The sequence below is a fragment of the Crinia signifera genome, chromosome 19 (genome assembly GCF_055691185.1).
Source record: "Crinia signifera chromosome 19, ASM5569118v1, whole genome shotgun sequence".
Taxonomy (NCBI): domain Eukaryota; kingdom Metazoa; phylum Chordata; class Amphibia; order Anura; family Myobatrachidae; genus Crinia; species Crinia signifera.
In genome coordinates, this window is record NC_139226.1 from 116,739,517 (window position 1) to 116,762,858 (window position 23,342).

At 43.5% G+C, this 23,342-nt stretch overlaps 1 protein-coding gene across 1 annotated transcript in view; it reads right to left on the bottom strand.

Annotated features, from left to right (window-relative positions):
* The window catches only part of SIK2 (salt inducible kinase 2), a 172,293-nt gene that overhangs the window by 27,051 nt on the left and 121,900 nt on the right, over positions 1-23,342 (bottom strand). Inside the window, exons 5-8 of the mRNA XM_083163223.1 lie at positions 19,397-19,521; positions 17,872-17,995; positions 12,964-13,184; positions 10,893-11,045 (exon numbers count right to left, since the gene is read on the bottom strand). Of these exons, the coding sequence (XP_083019349.1) occupies positions 10,893-11,045; positions 12,964-13,184; positions 17,872-17,995; positions 19,397-19,521 (623 nt within the window). The remainder of the gene's footprint in view (positions 1-10,892; positions 11,046-12,963; positions 13,185-17,871; positions 17,996-19,396; positions 19,522-23,342) is intronic.

Here is a 23,342-nt window from a genome sequence, read left to right on the forward strand (position 1 = left end):
CACAAGGTGAAGTAAGCTACTGGCACACCAGATTTTGCAGCATATTCCACCCAAAAATGCGCTTTAAATTTTAAAAGGTGCCCAATTCCATAAATCAGGGCTACACATCTTCACGGAACTTATGTATTGAGTTCTAACGCCTGTATCATTAGGTGGAGCAGTTTATTTCCTTTGTCCTAGGATATAACACGTTCCGGATCTCTGTACCCAAAGCAGAGAGACGTGTCCCTGGGAGATGGATACAAAAAGGCTCTCAGGTGCTCTAGCTATGGTACATGGAGGAAAAAGCAGGAGAGACAGAGCCATGTAATTAGAGAACATTACACGGGGAAGGTATTTACTCAATATATAAAAGTCATCTGAGGATGGAAAACACCTGCAGTGCTAATGACGTCAATCAGAAGAGGAAGATGGTACAGATTTCACAATCATTCTGTTTAGAAAGGAGACGGCCTCTGTAGATGCAGAGGATAAGTTATAATGTCACCACACACATTGCAGTCCGTTCTCAATATCTAGATGAATACAGAGGTAGGATGGCAAGTTGGCTTTCTCTGTGTCCAATATATACTATATAAAAATGGCCCAATAATAACAGTTTCTATGAGTTAATATGATAATTTATAAGTTTCCATCGGACCTCGGAACTGGTTCTTTGTCCCAGCCCATTATTATTATTATTAACAGTTTCTTATATAGCGCATACATATTCCACAGCGCTTTGCAGACAATGGGGCAGATGTATTAAGCGTTAACAAGAGATAAATGCAAGGGTGATAAAGAGGGATAAACGTCCAGCCAATCACATCCTAACTGCCAAGTTACAGCCTGTGCTTGAAAAAAGTCAGTAAGGAGCTGATTGGCTGGACGTTTATCTCTCTATCACCCTTGCATTTATCTCTTGCTAAGGCTTAATACATCTGCCCCAATATTTTAAGAATCACATCAGTCCCTGCCCCAGTGGAGCTTACAATCTATATTCCCTACCACATGTACACGCACACACAGACATTCTACAGTTAACTTGTTGGGAGCCAATAAGCCTACCAGTATATTTTTGGATTGTAGGAGGAAACCGGAGTACCCGGAGGAAACCCACGCAAGCACGGGGAGAATATACAAACTCCACACAGTTAGGGCCATGGTGGGAATGGAACCCCTGGCCTCTGTGCTGTGAGGCAGTAATGCTAACCATGACACCATCCATACTGCCCCATCTTTCATCATGAAACCGCGACTTTACTTTTTATTCAAACTCAAATAACTTTATGCGTCACATACAATCTAATAAATCACATGACACACAGATTACGTTCAGATTGGCCTTCCGTATCGCCCATACATTTACATGCAGCATTTGCACGTAAACAGAGCAGCCTTTGACTTACATTACTAAAGGTCAATTATGTATACATTATTTTAAAACCGTCATGCTACGAAACTCACATTTATACGTATGAAATGAAGCATCTGCTGTGTTATATGATGTCTATTTCTAAGGCTGACATCGGGGGATTCTTTTTATGCATTATCCCCCTAAATTCATTATTTTAAACTTATTTACGGCCTACAACCACTTCTGTCCTGGAACCTTTAGGAATTAGAATTGATTTGTAAATCCCAAGGTTATGCAGCATCGGCACATATAAAGCCACAATAACATTACACCACAAACAGTGCTCTCTGGAGAGATGGCATAAGCAATATATGCAGCCTATGCAAGCAGGTCTGAATTCTGCAGGTGCAGTATATTAGTCATGTTACCCCACATATGCTTAATCTTAAATAGTGTGTATTTACAGAGGTGCCTGGAGGTTATTTTGCACAAAATATATGATGAGTGGTATCAAACAGAACTTGGGTTGGGATCATTTAGTCGACACCATTAGGTCGACATGGGAAAAGGTCGACGTGGGTCTAGGTCGACATGGGAAAAGGTCAACATGGGTCTAGGTCGAAAGGTCATTAGTTCAACAGGTCATTAGTTCGACATTGTCTAGGTCGACACTCAAAAGATCGACATGGGGTTTTTCACTGTTTTTTTTTACTTGAATGTCAACACAGTCGACATGGACATAGTTTAAAGTGCAGCGCATCCCCTCGCATCGCTCGCAATGCGTCGGGCACTATTGTATTCTCCCACCACGCCCTAGTAGATGGTAGGGCATGAAATACCGCCTGTCGGCACATGTTGGCTCAAAAAACAGTGAAAAACTCCATGTCGACATTGACTGTCGACCCAGACCATGTCGAACTAATGACCTTTCGACCTAGAACCATGTCGAACTTTTCACATGCCTAATAACTGTCGACCAAATGACCGCATCCCACAGGGCTTATGTTATATAAATACTATGCAGCCACTGCAGTAAAAAGAGCACACAGGGTTAGTTTTATCTGAAAGGATTTACAGGCATAAAAAGAAAAAAAAAACACCTTCAATAGAAGAGACTGCGTTATCTATAAGTGACCTTCACCAAGGTCAATGTACGTCACCACACCAAAACATCGATAAGAGGAAAATATTTCATGAATGGTTTGTGCAACACATAACGAGAAAACGAGTCATAAAAGAATTTGCTTTGCAAATTGGTCACTTTGTTTATCACGCCTCCCTCTTCTATACGGGATCCTGCGGTCACAGCTGATTACATAGGCTGCTCATTCCTCTTTGACAGAGTTGATTTGCTCAGGATGCAGTGCAACAACCGGTTTATCTGTTACAGCCCAGTAATTCTTGTTATTGACAGTGCATTAACTCCCATTGGCATGGATAATAGTCCGTGCAGCTCTGCGTATGAGCTGGGAATGTAAAGTGAAATGGGTTTATTACCAAGTCACGCCTAATTTAGGCACAAAAATAACCAAGCCTACATATTAGTCAGAAACATTCCTCTGGGTTAATAGGATTTGATTTAGATGGTAAAGCCAAGGTGACAAGTAAATCTTGTTTGTTTGTAAAAGGAAAGGCACCGTTTGCGAATCGAAAAATTGCAATGGCGCACACAGGGGAGGGGGGGGGGGGGTTTCTGAGTACCTGTTTTTTTTTTTTTTTTTTTTGGGGGGGGGGGGGAGACGGAAACAGTCCCTGCAGTGGCCGCTACAATCAGAGTTGCTGGCAGATGATACCCCCATCATGAGCAGGATGCAGCGGAGGAGAGAGGAGGCGGCGGTGCTCCCTTCCCTGGCTTAAGAAGTGGGGGTCAGGTACCATGATATCAGGATACATTTTCAAGCACATTAAACACCCACTACTAATTGCTATAAAGAAAATCTGTCAATAGTTTAGGTAAAAAAAAAAAAAAAAGAATCTTTATCATGTAAAAAGTTATTAGCAAAATACAAAAAAAAAAGTAGGGGGGTTGATTGTGCTAGAATATTTGGCATTGTATGAGTTTTTTTTGTTTTTTTGTTTTTTTATTCCCTCCAGAGTAATATGTAATTTTGTGCTAACCTTAACGCAAATAATAAAACTATTATTGCACCTGTGGCAGTTTTGTACAGGGCAATACTGTATGCATTATCTGCCAGCGGCATTATGTTCCTTGGTGTATGAAATTACAACTTAAATAGGATGCCAACTATTAGTTTTATTTTTATATTGGTAGTGTTCTAACTGGGTACTTTTACATTCTCTACACAAAAAGAAGGGATTTTCTCTTTGGTTGTATCCATTTAATCTCATAACAGCTAAATACAGGGTAATTTAAATACTTGAACACATTATAATATGGATGAGATGGTACCTTAATCCCAGAGGTCGGGATCCAGATGGTTAGAATGCCGTTAGTGGTATCCCAACGGATCCAGTATTTTAATCCTCACAAACGTATCCCACAGGCTAAACCTAACCGCCCCTCCCATATCCTAACTGCCCCTCCCATAACCCAACTGTCCCCTCCCATATCCTAACCACACCCTCCAGTAGCCTTAAACATAATCGCCCTATCCAGAAGCTGAACCCTAACCACACCCTCCCGCACGCCCCCTCCGGTAGTAATACACTAATTATTCCATCCTGCCCTAGAGCACCCCCCCTCCAGGAACTGTCATATATCCCTCTGTAGAGAAATCAAATCTCAGCAAGTGTGTGTAATTCAACCCGAAGTCTTCAGAGTCAAAAGTATCCTCCTATTATACCTCTCGCCTACTATTCTGAATAGCACAGAAACTAATTGGTTCTGCTGGGGTTTGAATCCCTGACCTCTACAGTTTTGTGTAAAATGCTTTGCTTAGCTGTAATGAGTTTCCCACAAGCATATATTCTGGTTTGTCTCTGAGTCCAGCCCCTGTCATTTTGTTTTAAAATAATACAAAGAATATACCAAGGACACATATTCTGTGTCATAAGTATTTTCTTTATATTATTTTACTAGTTTAAAGTATTTAAACTAGTTTGGGAGGCACCGATAAGCATGCGTCCCACAAAGAGATGCACGGGGGATGAAGCGGGGGACGGGGCTTGCGGCGAGACTAAGCAGTGGACTAAAAATGCGCATTAAAATTAATGCCAAAAGCGGTACTTCTAGAAGTGCCTAATTGACCAGGGCTGCTGTGATTGGACAGCAGATCCAGCTGCTGTCCAATCACAGCAGCCCCGGTCGTTTAAGATTCTGACAGTCCTGATTTGCTCTCCCCTCCTTTGCTCCCCTGTGACATGTGCCCCGGCTCACATGTGCTGTGTGCCTGCTCCCCTATCCCCTGTCTGGTGAGTAAATTTTTTTTCTCGGAGACGGAGGTGGTGGCGGGAGACGGCTGCTGCAGGCACGAGGGTGGGTGTGTGCGGAGTAGCAGGTGTCGGCGGAGGCAAGGTGCAGGTGGGTGCGGTGGTGGCTGTGACAGTGCCTCTCTGTTCACTGCCAATACCGCACAATGCCATGTCCCTTGTACTTGCACCTGCCGTTGGAACATCCTGTAGGAAAGGGGGTGGTGGTATAAGCGCTCTGACAGTCAGGATTCCAACAGTTAGTAGTCAAACATCGGACTCCCAACTGCCGGTACCCTGAAAGGGGGGAAAGCTCAACTAAGACCTCTGCGGAAAACAACCCCAGTCAGTCGGGATCCCAACTGTCCGGCATTTAACAAGTCGGGATTCCGACGTCGGTCTACTGAGTGTCAGAATCCCGGCTGTTGGGAAGCCATCCGGCACCCGTAGTGGAGGCCCATACAGTATGCTCATTATTAGCCTGGTCTGTCATGTGCTGTCATTGTTATTACCTGCTCTTGTTTCTCTGTCCTAGCTAGTTTGCCCAGATTCATTCAGGAAGTTTATCATGCTAAGTCCTATTAGTATTCGGGCACCTAAGGGCACTCCTGATAAAAAGCCTGTTGTAATATATACCCAAGTGCACTCTGAGGCCTACTATATAACACGGTATCCACTGCATGCTCCAGACTCCTGACCCTGGTATGTCTGGCAATTCTCCTGTGACTCCCTCCTCTGCTTACTGTATCAGTCTAGCTATGTCTGTAATCATTATCACTCTCTGCGTGATCTGGCACATCAACCTTCTAATCTATTTATGTCAATTCCCGATGGCGTTCCCACTATCCCCCAGGTAGTGATAAGTGATCTCTTGCAGATCATTACAATAACACAACTGTAGCAGTCACCCAAGAGCCAGCTCTCTATCTTCAGGAAGGTTCTGGCATTATATAGTACAGAGATTTAAATTGCGTAAGCTATTATTGACATTTTATTCTAAATCATAAAAGAGAATTCAGTATTAGTTGTGCAAGTGGTGCATCTCTGGGGAAACGTTCTAGGGAGCGTGGCACTGCTACAGTGATTATTAAAAACTAGTTTTTTTTTTTAAAGGGATGACATTGATGATTCAAAATCATCGATGGTTTATTGATAGTTTTGACATTGATGGGGAGAATCAGATAGTTTTCCTCCATCGATGGCAAGTATAACAATAGTTTTTTTTTTTTTTTTTTCCTGGGGCCAGGACACAGAGTATGCCCCCCACCCCTCAAGTTCTGATTGGCCCACAGGCCAATCAGTCATAGAAAATGGATGGCAATGGCAACTATGGCCATCCCTAATTTTTTAGTACCACCATTTGCCGGTTCGGTAGCTAGCTTGGCTGGTGTCACAGCCCCTCCCCAGGGCTCTCTCTCTTCCCCTATCCCAGTTCTCTCTTAGGGCCAGACGTATCAAGCTTCAAAAAGTGATAAAATGGAGAGTGATAAATAGCCAGCCAATCAGGTACTGCCTGACATTTTTCAAACACAGTCTGTGGCATGGCAGGTAGGAGTTGATTGGCTGGTTATTTATCACCCTCCATTTTATCACTTTGTGAAGCTTGATACATCTGACCCTTAGGCTTTTCCCCCTTTTCTCTTGTTCAATACACCTCTATTCCAGCTCTTTATGATCTTCGCCCAACCCCTTCCTGTTTTCATGCTTTCTTTCTTTCCAATCCCCCCCTCCCCCCTGTCTCTAGTACCGCTCTCCATTATCCCCCCGCCCCAGCATTCTATTGGAAGGGGAAGTGTTCTGCTTGGAGCCACTGTTGGGCAGCCTTGAGGAGGTGGTGTAAAGTGGTAGCCGGTTAGCTGTGAGAAAGGAGAGGCTTCTGTGTACAGATAGCTGCCAGTGAGAGCTGTGAGCTCTCACTGGCTGCTTCATAGCTGTGACACACATGACTAACGGCTTTATATAATAAATAATGGGTACAATGTAAAAAAAGCCTGTTCCTTCTCCTGGGAGCCACTCACATATACCAGTGGTGATCCAGACACTGCAGGAAGTGCAGAGGGATGCCAGGAAAGTTGTCTACGTAACTCTATCTTTGAGAAGATAAAGGTAATGGTAGCTACTGTATCTAAACATATCTTTTTGTAATAATTTTGTATCAACAATTTGGTTATCATTTAGGAATACCAAGTCCATTCATGTTTATGTTGGAGAGGAAAACCTATATCCTGTCATACGGTTCATATAACAAACCGATGTTTCTATTAGTACGACAAGTCTGACATGTCCCCGTCTGACCTAGCTTCTTCTCACATGGCAGGTAAGGTGAGGTTGTGCCCAGCCTCTGCCTTACATCAATCACCACGTGTGATATTCTGGCCTACAGCCCAGAAGCCTTTCAATGACCACACCTGGCTCATCAGTTCCAGGAGCCACAAGCAGTTTCCCGCCCAGGCCTGCCAGCCAATGACGTCATAAGAACATTTCTGTGGTGCAGTGCTTCTAAAGAATTTCTGCATTCACCTGTCCAAAGAGCTTACATTCAAACAATCATACCTATATGAAATACAATCTAAGGTCTTAAAAAGCTCATTTACTAAATCAAAAACTAGATTATTGCTAATATTTATGTATAGCCTCAAACCTTCTAAAATAAAGACACATCAAATGCACTACAACATGCAACCTGCGACTTGCCAGCATGCCCTTGCCATAGGTTATTGCCTACCTCTACATAATAAGAATAATTAAAGTTATATTAATTTTTCATTATTTTACATACCTACATGGAGTTTCCCTTTAAGGGGGCTATCACTCGCAAAGGCACAATCACTCTAATGGACAAAACATATGTCCACTGCAGGTGGGGCTGATGTAACACGTGCAGAAATAGTTAGAAACAATATAACACCCAAATCTAACTCTCTCTGCACATGTTACATCAGTCCCACCTGCAGTGCATATGGTTTTGTCCATTAGAGAGCAATTGTGCCTTTGCGAGTGAACCAGAATAAACCCCTCAATACATAATAAAAAAAAAAAAAATTTATTATGTTTTCAGAAAAAGTGGAGGCACAATGAATATCCAGTTCTATCCTTATACGCAGCACAAGCACCGCCGCATGGTTACAGACATTAAACAAGAATTTGTGAGTGTTCTTCTGTTCGGTCGTTGGTGCACAAACATTATGTCAGATAGAGCAGTAATCAGACAATACAAGTACTGTACTCACACACGCCATTGCACAAGATACACACATTCTTGTTAATGGTACGGTGTTCAGAGGATAAAGGAGTTAATAATCTGGAAAATCTGTCACTGGAAGGTATAATTATAATATTTTCCATCATGCCTCACCCCTGATAGAGTATTGTTCAAGTAACATTACCTAATACAGAGACATTACATAACTTAGACAGATAGACGTTTATTTTCAGCTCGAATGCATACAGTATATTAGTAGCGTTATTGTGTGGCGGATTTACTACAATGTTATACTCCCAGGACATTTATTCAGTCAAGATGATATTTTTTTTAATGACTCTGAGAACATGACAATGCCATGTGTTTTGTCACTGCGCTATGTGATACTGAAGATGATTCAAATATAGTTCACTCAAATGTTGTCCGCCTCATTTAGAGCTACAGGGTGCACATGTATGGGATGTAGTCATTTACAATGTCAACATTCATAATGTAGACACCACAATGTCAACACTGACGAAACATTGACATTGAACATGTTGGCATCTGCAGAATGTCAGCATGTTCACATATCAACACGTGAAATGGCAACATTCTGCACGCTCCAGCAGTGGAGAGTTAAGGCCCTCAAACGGACCAAATTTCCCCTGAGCTCCCCCGGCAGCACCCTGGGAGAACTTTTTAAATCAAAAGATAGGCCGGCCGCTGATTGGCTGAAAGTGCTCTGTCCCTCAGCAGTGAGGCCGCTCTCAGCCAATCATCGGCCGGCCTATCTTTTGAATTTTTGTTTTAAATTCTGCCGCCGCTGTCTGCAGTTTATGCTCAGCACTTCCTGGGCACTGTGGACTGCCTGCCCTGCCACTACACCCACACCCCCAACAATCGGACACAACATCAATGTGCCGCTGATGGGTCCGATCTGACAGATTGAATCTGCAGCAGGTTCAATCTATAGGGTCCAACCCGATGTGCATGGCCCCAAGCATCGGGTTGGATGGAATGTCAAATACATCCTGTCGGAATCAGGAGACCTTTAGTCACCGCTAGTCCAATTTTTGTTTTATTTCTAATCATTCTGAATGTTTACAAAATAGATCACATGCGACATTTACACCTGGACACATAGTTTGCGATGCGATACTTCCATTCAGGGTTAATACTGCTTGCTTTTGCATTAAAGATTATCTCGAACCGGATTTAACTCTAAATTGGGCCCCACAGTATATAAATTAGTGTACCTGTACCCAGGGCCGCCGAGAGGTATGTTGGGCCCTGATAAAATTTGGGGGGGCGTGTTACGGCCCCCCATCCCCTCAGCAGCAGCATACACCTACAGCATGTGCTGTGCTGACAGCAGGCTCAGCATGAGCTCTCATGCAATCAGTAAGACACTCATGCTGAGCCTGCTGTCTGTGTGCTGCTGCTGCCGCCCTGGAGGGGCGGAGGGGGAAGGGGAGGGGGGGGGGGGTCGGACCAGGGCCCCCACAGGCCCCTCCAGCAAGCCCAGGCCAGGGTAATAAGTACACGCACCCCCCCCCCTGGTGGCCCTGCCTGTACCAGGTTCTCTCAGATTTGATCCTACTTTAATGTCAACATCAGTCAATGTGTTGGAAGCCTGTGGTACAAATAAATAGCATAGTAATAAAGTACAGGGCCAGAGTTCAGGGTCCGACCGTTCCTAAGTACCCCATTATTATTTGCCCCTTACCCTACCACCATCCTAGAGAGAGCATCTCCCACCCCCCCCCCCCCACCCCCGGCAGTGGCCTTTAAGCTCTTCCGCATGGCCGCTGCCTATGATCTGGGTCTTCCACAGCGTCTTCTGTCTCTTCATCGCTGCTCGTCTGCTGATGGACTGCCTCTCCGGCCTTGTACTGGCTAATATTATCTGATGCACGGGGGGGCGGTGAGATGACGTGGTGAGCAGTTATTGGATCTCCACAGGACCATTTTTGAAAATCCAAGATGACCACGGCAAGTGAATCACGTCTCGCTGCAACATTAACCCGCATCCTTGCATCGGCTAATATTAGACAGTGCAAGTCTGGAGAGGCAGAACAAAAGAGCTCAAAGGCCTACACCCACTAGGTGAAGAACAAACAAGATGCCATGGGGAGGTGGCCATGCGGGAGATCTAGCTCCTTTACCACCCCCAGTAGGTGCCGCACGTAGGCCCGTGCCTCATGGACCTAGAGCCAGATGCACTAAGCTTCAAAAGTGATAAAACAGAGAGTGATCCAACAGCCAGCCAATCAGCTCCTAACTTTCATGTCACAGACTGTGTTTAAAAAATGTCAGGCAAGGGCTGATTGGTTGGCTGTTTATCACTCTCCATTTTATCACTTTTGAAGCTTAGTGTATCTGGCCCCTAGTGAGAAATTCGGCACTGAAGTAGTAACAGCTATACTCTGACACTGGAGAAAGGATGGGCTAGCACGTGTATATTAGACAAATCTCTTAATTCTAAGTCTGTGCTATGATGTGTATGCTAGTCACACAGACTTCAGAGAGACACACAACATACAACGGGAACCCCAGAATAATACCGCAGATGACACGGGTGACATCCGATGGCAATGCTTCTGGTGAGCACACGACGAAGCACAAAGGTCAAAGATCTCTATGATTCGGTATTGCTCAGGTCATTCTGTAATTGTGCTTTGTAAATGAAGGGCTCATTCAGCAGAAGGGGGGTAGATGTATTAAGCCTCAGAAGTGAAGATGTTGCCCAAAGCATCCAATCTGTCCAAGTATAGCTACAGATTATTCTTCATTTATTTCAATTGCGCTACACAGACATACAGGTACAAAAAAATGTATGTTTCATTAGTAATACAGTAACCTGCATAGTGTTTTAATTTGGCCATTTAATCAATCTTGGCAAACACTCATCGTAATCGACCCCATCAGTCCAATCATACCGTTGAGCATAGGGGCTATACGGAGCTAGCACATCGCCAAGGAGTGTTACTATGATGGGATTACCTTGGCAACTGTCTGCTCAGCGACGGTGCTTGGTCGTCGTTGCCGCGCATCGATCCTGGACTCCACAGGAAAGCTACTTCGGTGAGATTTTAGCCTTTCCACAAGCAGGTAATATATGGCAGCAAAGTGATTATAGCTACGGTTCTGTAAAGACTAAGTAAAGATAATATTGTGTTACAATATTTGTGTTACAATGCAGCTGGTGGATAAACATCTCCATTTCAGTAGGTTTTAACAGTTGTGCTAGTGTCACACTAGCTGCTGACTGGAAAATGCACTACTGTCATAATAAATAGTATAGGACAATGTACACTGCTGGTCAAACACTCACATACCCTCCAACATGGCCCATTCCATTAGGTACAAAATGCTATGGTTTCTGGACTTCATTACCAGTGGCAGTTGCAGAGTTGGGGCTGCAGCACAGTCCAATATTCAAAAAGGGGAGCCACACCTACTGCCACCCCAAACATCACTGTCCTGGACTCACTGGCAGTTGATGGAACCCCCCCTCTTTGAATTTTGGACTGTGCTGGAGTCCAACCCCTGTAAATTTAGGTACAAAACGCTCTGTTCCTGGAGGGAAGTCCAGGAACAGAGCGTTTTGTACCTAAATGGAATGGGTCATGTTGGAGGGTATGCACTCACTATTGTTAAAAGTGGAAAAAGTCGCTCATAAATATCACAAGACAATCTTAGATTTGTCGTAAAACTGTTCTTTAGGGGATGCGGTTGTTAGGTTGGCACAAGAAAGGTCTACACCGGATGGTCGGCAGGGACTGAAGATCTACAGGGTCCTTAGGCCAATCGGAATTGGTACAGCTGTCAGAATGAACTTAGGTCTACAGTCATTAGGTCGACCCCACTAGGTCGACTGGCAGGAAGGTCGACCTGACTTAAGGTCGACATGGGCCAAGGTCGACATGACTTAAGGTCGAATTTGCATAAAGGTCGACATGAGGAAGGTCGACTGGTCATAAGGTCGACTAGGGCATGAAAAGAGAATAGAATAGGGTGCCCGAAGCTTTGCAAGCCATGCGAGGGGCTGCTGTGCACTTAGACAGTGTTTAGATCTCTAAAATAAGCGTGTCGACCTTCCGTCGGTCGACCTAAAGACCCTGTAGACCTTCAGTCCCTGTCAACCTGTTGACCTTTCTTGGGTCGATCGAATGATCCATACCCGTTATTTAGTGTAACCTTGAACTCCTAGAAGATGACATGTAAGCTACGACAAAATACAGAAAGAAACTTGATCCTATAAGGCCGTATTCAATGTGGCCGGCGAGGGAGTTAAATGGCAGGAATCACCGAAAACAAGCGATCCTCGCTGTTTAACCCCCGCGCCAGCCGCTCACCCTATTCTAAGTTCCGGGGGAATCCTCGCTGTCACAGCTCGCCAGTAGCATTGAATACACCCCATAGTGTTAATATGCAAAACAGATTGAACAGACCCCACAAAATTTAAAAAAAAAAACCTAAAACTGAAAGTCTTACACATAATAAAAGTACATTTAAAAATGAAGAAAAAAAATCCGTAAAACACAGTCCTTAACTTTTCCCTAGCACCATAAAAGGTCCAATGTCTGAGTCCAAATACACACTACAACTGCAAACATATCCCAGTTTAGCCAACCACTAACTCAGGCCATAAGTGAAGAGGCTTGAATAAAAGGACCCAACCCAATTCATCATAGATTGTCAAACAGGGAAAATATATTTGTCCAGCAATTTACAACATTAACCTAAATATCTCTTCAAACGACATAAATCGGAATATCTGTACTGTATGACTTACATCTGGGCCAACACAAATGACGATAGTTACCCAGAGGTGGACTGAACCATTCAGCTCCCAAAGGAAGGAAGTCCATAATCTGATTGGATACTTAGACTAACCTATACTGACATGCATATTAATTCTGTGCATGCTATAAATGACAAACACGACACTGTTCTCAATGCCCTGAAGACACGCTCATTGTAGGTCCACAAGTGATGACTGTACTCGCTGAGGTCTAATTCCCAGCACAAGTGTCATTTTGTTATAGGATTCCTGTGACATATTTCTTACCTCTATGGTCTTTTGCTGGTCTATCCCTAAGCTGTGCATGAGCCTCAGGACTTGTTCATTGTGTTCCCCAATAGAAGCGTCTTTCTCTGGACTCTGGGCGTACAAGACGGGTCGATGTACCGGCACCTCTGTCATCATCCACTTGTGCTCTTTGATTTGAGCAATAGAGAGGCGTTTTGATGGCTCCAACACCAGCATCCTCCTAATTAAGTGCTCACATTCTGCAAACAAGGGGAAATAATCTACTATATTATACTATATGTACCAATTATTCTGCAGAACTTGTAAAGGAACAGCATAATATTTTAGAACTGTGCTAATGGTAAGGCCCAAACCATGTCTTAATTAAACATATCCATTATTAATAACCCTTATTTGTATATGCATTTCCCTATATGAAAGAACTGGGGGGGGGGGGGGTTTGAGTGCCCCTATGAACATTTTGGGATCCATTCTTTTGTGCAGTCATCCGACACTTTGATTGCATTGATTTTTTTTAAATTAAATAATGCCGGAAGGATATGATACCACCACCGGCAACTAATTTTCATCCACCGACAGTGGCTCCCCTGGTACCCTCGCCCTTACTCAGAGGCACAACTCTGGGAGGCAATGGAGTCATCTGCCACCGAGTTTCTGCTCCCAAGAGGGCACCTCTCCTCCCCTACGATTTTGAATCAGTTCATTGAAATCCATTGATATTGCTTCTGTGGTTGACTCATAGAAACATGAGACATCATTTTTTGCAAGTGTCACACCCTGTATTAGAACCCATCACCTGTCTTACTGGAGACAGACATCTTACTGAATGAGTTATTTGGGGGGCATTAATATTTATCTTGCCTCCGAACAACTGGGATGAACTTCAGCCACTGCCCTTACTGAATCAAAACCAACAGACAGTCATGCTGCTTCTTCCTACATTTCCACACACTTCCCCCCACCTTGACCATCTCCCTCCCACGCTCACCCACATAACTTCTCTAAAGCCACTCCTTGCCTCTGGAATGCCCTTTTCCGCTCAATCAGAAGCTCTAGAATTTAAATGTGCCCCTAAATCTCATCTCTCCATTAAACCATACCACTTATAATACTCCAACCTCTACACTCGTACCCTCTAGCACTTTGTGAACCTATGGCCCTTCTAGAATGTAAGCTCTTGTGAGCAGCGCCCTCCCTTATTTTATGGCCAATATAATAATTACAATCATGTTTATATGTAAATTTGAGAACTTGTCTAACACGGTCTTCTGTGGTCAGCTTTATACCCTTTGTACGACACTAATGAACCCTTTCGGCTCCGTATAATTAAGAGCAAATTATAATAGTTACAGTTTTAAAGTTTTTTTTTTCATTCCTAATTACAAAGTAGAAAACATTTTCAGGTTCAGAGACTTGCACAAGGCTTAATTGCCGGCTGTGGAATATTTTGTGTGTCATACCATGTAGAAAGAAAAGGGTTAAATAGGAGATAAGAGGAGCCTCAGAGGATCACAGTATAATGAATCTCCCGACGTCATCGATTTAGCCCGAGGTCTTTGTTTCCACCACAAAGAATCTGGAAAAAGATTATGGCTTTGTTTCCATTATTAATCCTGTCGCTCCGGTCTTGTAAACATCAGCAGGAGAAAGAAGGCAATAAGGACAGTGGTGGCCTGGAAGCATTTGTTGGGCATTATGGGCTACGACACCGTGACATAGCGGTAGATCGGTAAAGCGCTATTCTGTAGCCTCTTATTCCTTCGCCAAGCCCAGACTATACTTCTCCAAGGATTAACACGCATTCCAAATCGAAAGTGACATCATTATAAATTAATTTTGCGTGAAACAAGGGTTTCAATTTATGGTACAGTAAAAGTAACTTCATTAGGTGTGTGTGACAGGAGTGACATCACTCTTCTGTGCTGCTGTGGGACCCCGCTCTTTCACTATCTAAAAGGTGGCCATACATCAGAAAGATATTGTACCCAATCATACAATCTCAATTGATTGTAAAATGGATTGTATGCAGATTGTGTGCACATCGTGTGTACACAATCATACAATCACACAATCTCCCTGCCCCGCTAGATTGGAGGATTGGTCTTCTGATCTGACGTTCTGCACGTAACATCAATTGGGATTTGGAGCAGATTGCATGTGCTTTTAACCACATGCAATCTGTCATTAGATGGCTCATACAACCAGAGTCATGTGACACTCCCTCCCTGACTAGCAGAGAAGAGAGGTGCCGCTTCCGGGCGGCCCGTGGCAGTGAAGATGCTGGGAGCCGCAGAAGTAACCAAGCGTCAGATGGGCGGGCGGCTGAAGAGAGTGGTGGTCCTCCTTTTGCACAGTTCTGTCACTTCTCTGAAAACAGTTTTCAGAGGATTGCTGCATTCGGGCTATTTAATAATGGCATAGCACAGCAGATGTGAGCAGATTGGTAGTTGCTGGCAACCTGTAAATTAAAAAAAAAATGGATTTTTGGTACTCGTATCCTTTTGATCCTAGTAGGCCAGCACCCTATTTAAATGAAGCTGCAATCATACAATCATGCAGCAGATGGATTGTATGATGGATTGTGAGTAGAAAAACCACCAAGGACTGCCGGGGATTTCAAGGGAAATTGTACACGATCCTGATTGTGACCGGTCTTAAGACCGGTCTTTCTGATGTATGGCCAGCTTTACTTTCAATCTGTAGCATCCCCATAAACGGGAAGGTGATAATGCACCAGCTAATCAGCGATGTTTGAAAAATGGCAGTTACTGTAGCTAACATAAAAATGTTTATGTTGTTATTCAACCTATCCTACCAAGTATAAAGATGACCACCGTTACCTAGGAGACTGATGGCTCTTTACACATGTAAACAAACATTTCAGCTTATTCTATTTTTTTTTTTTGAAGAATTTGAGTGACACAAGGTAGAGACTCTCCATTGTCCACACAAAAATAACGGCTTTTTTCTCAACAAATAAATTTCTAGACTGAGAAAGATACTGCAATCCAAAAGTATTGCTAATAATGTTACTACTCTTTCTCTGACGGACTACTGGGTGTTCAAAAACTCCAAGATAATGTATATGATGTTGATGGTTTCTATGCTATTGATATTATTCATCATGAACACATCATTACAGAACACACATTATAAATCCGGCAACACGTGGTGCTTCATGCACGGTGCTATATGTACTTTCCTATCAATTGGTGACCAAAGCCACAGGTGCCATAAATCTACTGTAAATGACACAATAGAATATTTTGTATATACAGAAATGTCTGAAGTCCTGGAACCTCTAATGGGGCCTACACGTGGGGAGATCTGCTGAGCGTTCCGAGCGATGATAGATCGCTCAGAATGCTCAGCACACAGTGATGTGTCAGCTATGTGTGCTGAGCGATACAGATGAAGCAGCTCCCGTCGTAGCTGCTCCTGGCGATAAAATCGGCAACCTTCTGCCGGAAGGGGGTGCGCGCGCAAGAGACGACCGCGCTCCTCGTTCTGTTGAAGCCCTCCGCTGCAGCTTCCCCGCTGCCCCCCCCCAGCGGCCCTCACTTCCCCCCGATCCCTGCCCATCTCCCCAGAAAGCGTTCCACATCGCCATGTTGACGGGGACGCACGTGTATGTGAGATTCTCACGCATCCCCGTTAGAAGGAGCACCTCTCTGCCAGCGATCACCAGCTAAGGGAATTGGGGCGGAGCATCTCTATCACTGTGGCCCCCACACACTGAGCGATGTAGGGGCATTTTCTAAGCGATCTAGTTGGAACGCTTACAAAATGTCCTGAAATCACCCCATGTGTAGGCCCTTTACGATATAAAGCGATGATATGGTTTCATTTGCCATAGCTAAGAACAACATACACGCATTCACCTGACAACTCTCCACCCTGTGTATTGTGCAACACCTGAGTTTGGGTATGATGACATCTCTTAGTTCCGGACACCCGCCTATTTATCACAGAACACGTGAAGATGCTGTCTGGCTTCTAATTATATTGGGCTAGACAAACGCAGCCGATGCATAACTTTATAGAGAGACGATTCCCAACCTCACATTACAGGTTACCGAGGGCAGTGGAGGCTATTTCCGAGCATCTTCCCAGCAAGGTTTGGTTTCTGTTCTGAAAGAACCTGTCTCTTAGGACCTTACTCTACAGGAAGAAGAAGAGAAATACAATGCAGGCTTAGCAGATTTATTCTGCAGTCTATTACTGTTTACGGCAGCCAGCGTGGGGACGCAGAGATATCTGCATGTGTCATCACATACATATATTTAACCCGGGGATCCGAATTACATATGCAGAGCAAACGCCATATTAATTGTTTGCGGAGACAATATTGTTTCCTACAGGAAAATGTGACGTCAAAAGAAAAACATCTTAACCCAACCCTACCTATGGAAGTACATGACACGCTAACAATATAAATGAACGTAAACATGTTATACAACACTTACAGTTCAATAGCGATAACCCAATGACAAGAAAGATAAATCAGTCTTCGATCCTGCCCAAGTTCCCAATGAAGTATGTGTTGGCTTGGTGATACAGTGCGGAACATGCAGCATTGCATATAAATAGGAGCCACATATGTACGGCGGTGATGGTATCGGTGTCTAGGGAACGGACAGACTGCACACATGCCGTGTGCAGGGCTGGTGTAAGGATTCCCAGCATCCTAGCAAAGCCTCAACCTGTTGCCCACCTCAACATCACACTGCCACCAATACCCACATTCCAGCTCCTCCAGTGAAAGTGGAGCCCCCCCCCCAGATCCCAGCGCCCTAGGTAGCTGCCTAATGGGGGAGCTGGCTCTGGTTGTGTGACAGGTTAATGAGTCTTAGATAACACTAGTAGTCACTATAAGGCTCATGGTGATGACTGCGTCTCACGTGATATACATAAGTCAAACTGTACCTTCAGACATAAAATATGGGATCCGAAACCGCCCTTCCAGAACCCTCTGCCTCAGGATGGGGAGTGAAGGTCCATCAAATGGTAAAGCTCCGCACACTAGGACATAGAGGACTACGCCCATACTCTGCAAAGAGAGGACAACAGGAGTTATTTCGAGGTGCCCAAGTACAGTAACTCAAACACTCATTGTTCTTACTGGTTTCCATGGCTCAGTTACTTCGCATCAGCCACCATATTAGAGGTCCTTCACCAGGGGTCAGACGTACTAAGCTACAAAAAGTGATAAAGCGGAGAGTGATCATTTACAAGCTAATTAGCCCCTAACTGTCATGTTACAGGCTGTGGGGGGATGTAATAACATCAGCCACCCCACATCGCCGCTTACCGCATTGTTATTAATCACATATGTGATTATTAACACAAAAGGACAGCCTTTGCAATAAGAGTGCGGCGCCGGCCGTGGGGCATGCTGGGAGGGATCCATGACAGTTCCCCCAAACACCGCGGCGGTAAGAGAAGCCTATACACTTCTATAGGGTATTCCCTCACTTCCCCCGATTCCCTCTGCAGCTGTGCCCTGGCGGAGGGGCTTTAGTGAATTAGAAAATGTGGTAAAAACTCAAAAAATTGGGTTATTACCACATTTTCAGCTTAGTACCTCTGGCCCCAGCAGAAGGACGAGGCATTGCAGTATTTATGGATGCAAAATGGTAATGACAGGTACGGCACTTCAAATGTTACATTAAACGGTAACAATTCAAATAATAACAAGGTTAAGCACCAAATGGCAGAATATAGAAAGTTGATGGCTGTATTCAGGAGTTTCAGTGGTAAAATCTAGGAGTGTCATAGGCTAACAGGGACCGTCACCTTACCTATGTCCCATATGTGGCAGTGCTGTACAAATGCAAACAGGAAATTATCTGTACATTGTGTCTCACTTGCTGCAAGCTGGCAGTATTTTAAGAAATGTGACTGTAAGCAGAAAATACTACAGCAGGGAGGTCACACAACCTGTGCCAGTATATTGCCACATTAACCCTTAAAGCACGGCTTCCAAAAAATGTATTAAAATCAAATAATAAAAATGGTTATACCCAAAGACAATAAATATTGAATTACAATATACCCACGTGGGGATCAGCCACTGTCATTTAAAAGAGATAAGTCAGTTAGCTGTCCTAACTGTCATGCCATATTTGAAAACAATGACAGTTAGGGGCGGATTGGCTGGATATTCATCACCCTCGCAGTTATCTCTTTTTAATGCTTAATACATCTGCCCCGGTGTCTCATATCAGACAGGCACAGGTTATACACCATCGTGGTTATTAACCCGATAAAGCAGGTCTACACGTAGATGAACTGCTTTACAAGCAAGTACCAATAAGCTCGTATCATTATCATTTAAGTCTACTCTATTTTCCTTTAAGCTCTGCATATGGGAAAACAACATTGCATTTTGACTTGGTTACAAGTACGACGCAAAAATGCGTAGGCTAGCATCATAGAACACATTAATTACCCATATGTCCAGCTGAGGTCCCTCGTATTGCTGTCCTTCAAACACTTCTGGAGCGGCATAAGGTGGGCTACCGCACCATGTGGCCAGGGGTTCCCCAGTTTTGTAAAAGTTGCCAAACCCAAAGTCTATGGAAGAAACACAAAACAAGACAAAAATACAGTTGTTACATAATGAATCCTAAAGCTAGAAGTCACTTAGTGATCCTTTAAGAACAAAGAAAAATAAACTTCAGTATTGGAAGAAGATGGATCTGGACAACAGGGATTATTTAATAAATTCCGAAATAGAGAACGCAGGGGCAGATGTATTAAGCCTTAACAAGAGATAAATACAAGGGTGATAAGGAGAGATAAACGTCCAGCCAATCAGCTCCTTACTGACTTTTTTCAAACACAGCCTGTAACATGGCAGTTAGCAGGTGATTGGCTGGACGTTTATCTCTCCTTATCACCCTTGCATTTATCTCTTGTTAAGGCTTAATACGTCTGCCCCAATATCTGATGTTCCCATGCATTGCCTACACCAGTTGTTCCCAAACTGCGTACCGTGGCACCCTGGGGTGCCCTGGATTGTCTGGTCCACAACCAATTCAAATTATTTAATACAAATGTATTACGCAAATTGTGGACAAACAGAAGTGAATCCGCTCCTTTACCACACAACTGACCCATGGATAAGATATAAACACAATATTACAATATTATTGTTTTCTGATTTTTTGAGAAACATTTGGCCTAAGGGCGCTGTAAAAAAAAACTATTCTGCTACTCAGGGGTGCCGTTATTCAAAAAAGTGTGCACCAAATGATAACAAATATGTAACATTGGCAAATACATCTATTAGGAAGGAGTTCTGTGTCTGATATCGCCACATTCATGTTTATTTTAGTAAAACAAATTATTTTTTCCTACTGAACCTCAGGTCCTTCGATCCTGCACTGCATTTATGTCCAGATTCTAGAAGATTGATTTGCTCAGACAGCAGAGGTCCAATGTACAGTGCTGAAATCCAAAATACTCTTCCTGGATAAGATGATGGCCAATATTTGGGTGTGGGTGTATGGCCAATACTTGGGTGTGGGTGTATGGCCAATACTTGGGTGTGGGTGTATGGCCAATACTTGGCTGGGGCAAGTATCTTATTATTGATCAAAGATAAAAAGACAGTGATCATGGGCAGCAGATAACAGTTTTGCTAGTTGGCAATAGAGATGTATTCAACCATGTCATTTTTACATATCACCACACAGACATGGTCTCTAATGTAAAGTCGTCTGCAATTTATTTTCTTTAATAGAGTGTCTGAGTTAAGCTCTCCTGTCCTGAGTTACGCACATCCAGGACCTTATAATTAAGTTAATGCGCTGTGATGCATTCTCGTTGGTTTTACTTCCGCTATAACAGATGTAATGTCTGGACATCTGCCCTTAGGGTAAGACCCGCATTTTTGTGCTTTGTCAAGTCTGGGAGAACTTGAAAGGAATGCTTACTACAGACGCAATGGCTGAAACCTGCTCCTAAAACAGAAGTAAGGTTTTATTTGTAGAAATATTATATATAATTATGGGTTGATCAGCAAATTGTTGATTTGGTTGAAAAAAAAAAATAACGCCATCTTCATGCACAGTATAAAAGTAAATAACTATTAATATTTAGTACCAAAGCGGCAGGCCCTACCCATATATTAGTTTCAAACTAGAGTCAATTAAACCACAATAAAAAAAAATCTACTCTAGTAGAAATAAATAAATTTATTAGCACCTGCAACGCAATACTCACACATTGATGAACCAACCAAACTGTACATATACATATGAGAATGTCAGATGAATTATGCCTGGTGAAGCGATAACATGGAGATGAAGTAGAAAGTGATAATGCAGCCGTTAATCAGCTCCTAACGGCAATTTTCAAACCCAGCCTGTACCTTGACAGTTAGTATCTGATTGGCAGCTGAGTCATCACCTTCCACTTTATCACTTCACCAGGTTTAATACATCTGCCCCACAATGATTACACATGTTCCTAATGAACGTATTGGCTAAATGTTTATCTGGCCCACAGTAAGGCAGCCTCTATTACCGCTGTGTGTTGGTGATTCTACTATTTTAAATATAAAAAATCTTATAGTTTTATTGTTATTTTTAACCTACGTACGTCATGTCCTTGGAGGCCTTGCTATGTAAGGATCTTTACACAGCAGTCTTTATTTGGCATTATTCCTTCCAATTTACAGCTTTAGGGGGGTATTCAATGTGACCCTGTCCCGTTCTCGGTCAGCTCGACCGAGAACAAGCAGGCGGGATTCAATGTCCAGCCTGCAGCGAGGCGAGAAGGGGGCGTGGCCGCGAGTTGCAGACGGGAAGAGGCGAACTGCAGCCGGCAGCTCGTCACTTCCCGGCAGTTCTCGGCAGAACGTGGCCGACAGCTTGTGAAGTCCGGCTCGTTCTGCCGAGATGACACCTTGCTCAATGCTGTCAGGGAAGACAGCATTGAATAGGGCCCGGCGACCATCTCCCCCATGGGGAGATGGTCTCCGGCAATTGGATACCCCCCTTAACAGAGTTTAGGGTCCCATACATCTGCAGTTAATTTAGGTAATTTCCCATTTTGCCGATGACTGGGTCAGGTCATTGTCAAAACCCAACCTGTTGAAAATCTTTGATTGGCCGATTCATACTTAAAAATGATCGGAATTATAGCCACCTACAGTACACCCTGATTTATCTAATTTATTATTATTTCTCTGATACCTACGACTCGGACCAGGACTTTCCTCTCTTCCTTATCTCGTCTCCACATATTTTTTTTATATATTTTCCATTTGTTTACAACCTCATTTGATGCATTTACTATAACCCATGTTTTTGTATGTTATTCAATTTTATTTTTAATGTAGTTATAATGCACTCTTGCTTTGCCGACTTTTGTGGCAATCTCTATATTGTATGTATGTTATTTCTTAGTTTTTCCCAATTTCTTCTGTATTATTTGCATACATGTTTATCGGCCTTTGGATTTAATTGCAAAACTTAAACTAGTTAAAAATAAAATGATCGGAATTGGTGAAGCAGAATTTTACAAACCACTGAGGAATTGCATCATCGGACTGCCGATTGCTCTTCGTTGTGGCCCAAATGGGGGATCCCACACTATCCCACTAGCTACACATTGCAATCCAACAGTATGCGTCTTACAGGAACGGTGGGCCAGAGGAAGCTACATTAAGCCCAGGGTTAGTCTGGGACTCGGAGTGTCTGGGCTGACAGAGAAACAGCTGTGTACCTGCTGACTGAACTATATCAGCACAGTGGGATTGCTCAGAAACATGTGAATGCCATGTGGCCTGCCAGCACACAGCAGAGACGCCCTGTATTAAGCGTGTTGTCAGGATCCATCCAAATTTTATATAGCTATGCACGTAAAGCAAACAGCCCTGGGTTCTCTCTACAGACAGAAACGCATACCGAAAGGTTTCTTTATAAACAGTGCACTCAACACCCATCGATTTATAGCGACATGCCATGTGATTTCTGGGGGCAGAATTCTGACCCAGTCACCTCTTTCACTGAGGTTACATAAGCGGGATCTGTAATTACTGGGATTGGGAATACAAGACACAGAGAGAGAGAGAGAGAACACAGTGTTCCTGAACTGCTGCAAGGATGTCATTGCCCGGACAGATCAGTGGCTTAGAACACATACTGTAAGCACCGTGCATTGGTGGGCGATGTCTTAAGAACCTATGGGATAATGAACAATGAATGGCATCATGAACTCTGCAGTGTTTAATTAGGGATATTAGAAATGACTGCGTTGTGCGACCATATAACAGGATGAGGGTGGATGTTGTAGCGTTCCTACCGAACATGGATGTAACGCAATCAGAACACAGCCGTTCTAAGCAATGACGACTATGACATCAGAACTCACTGTTCATACGTATC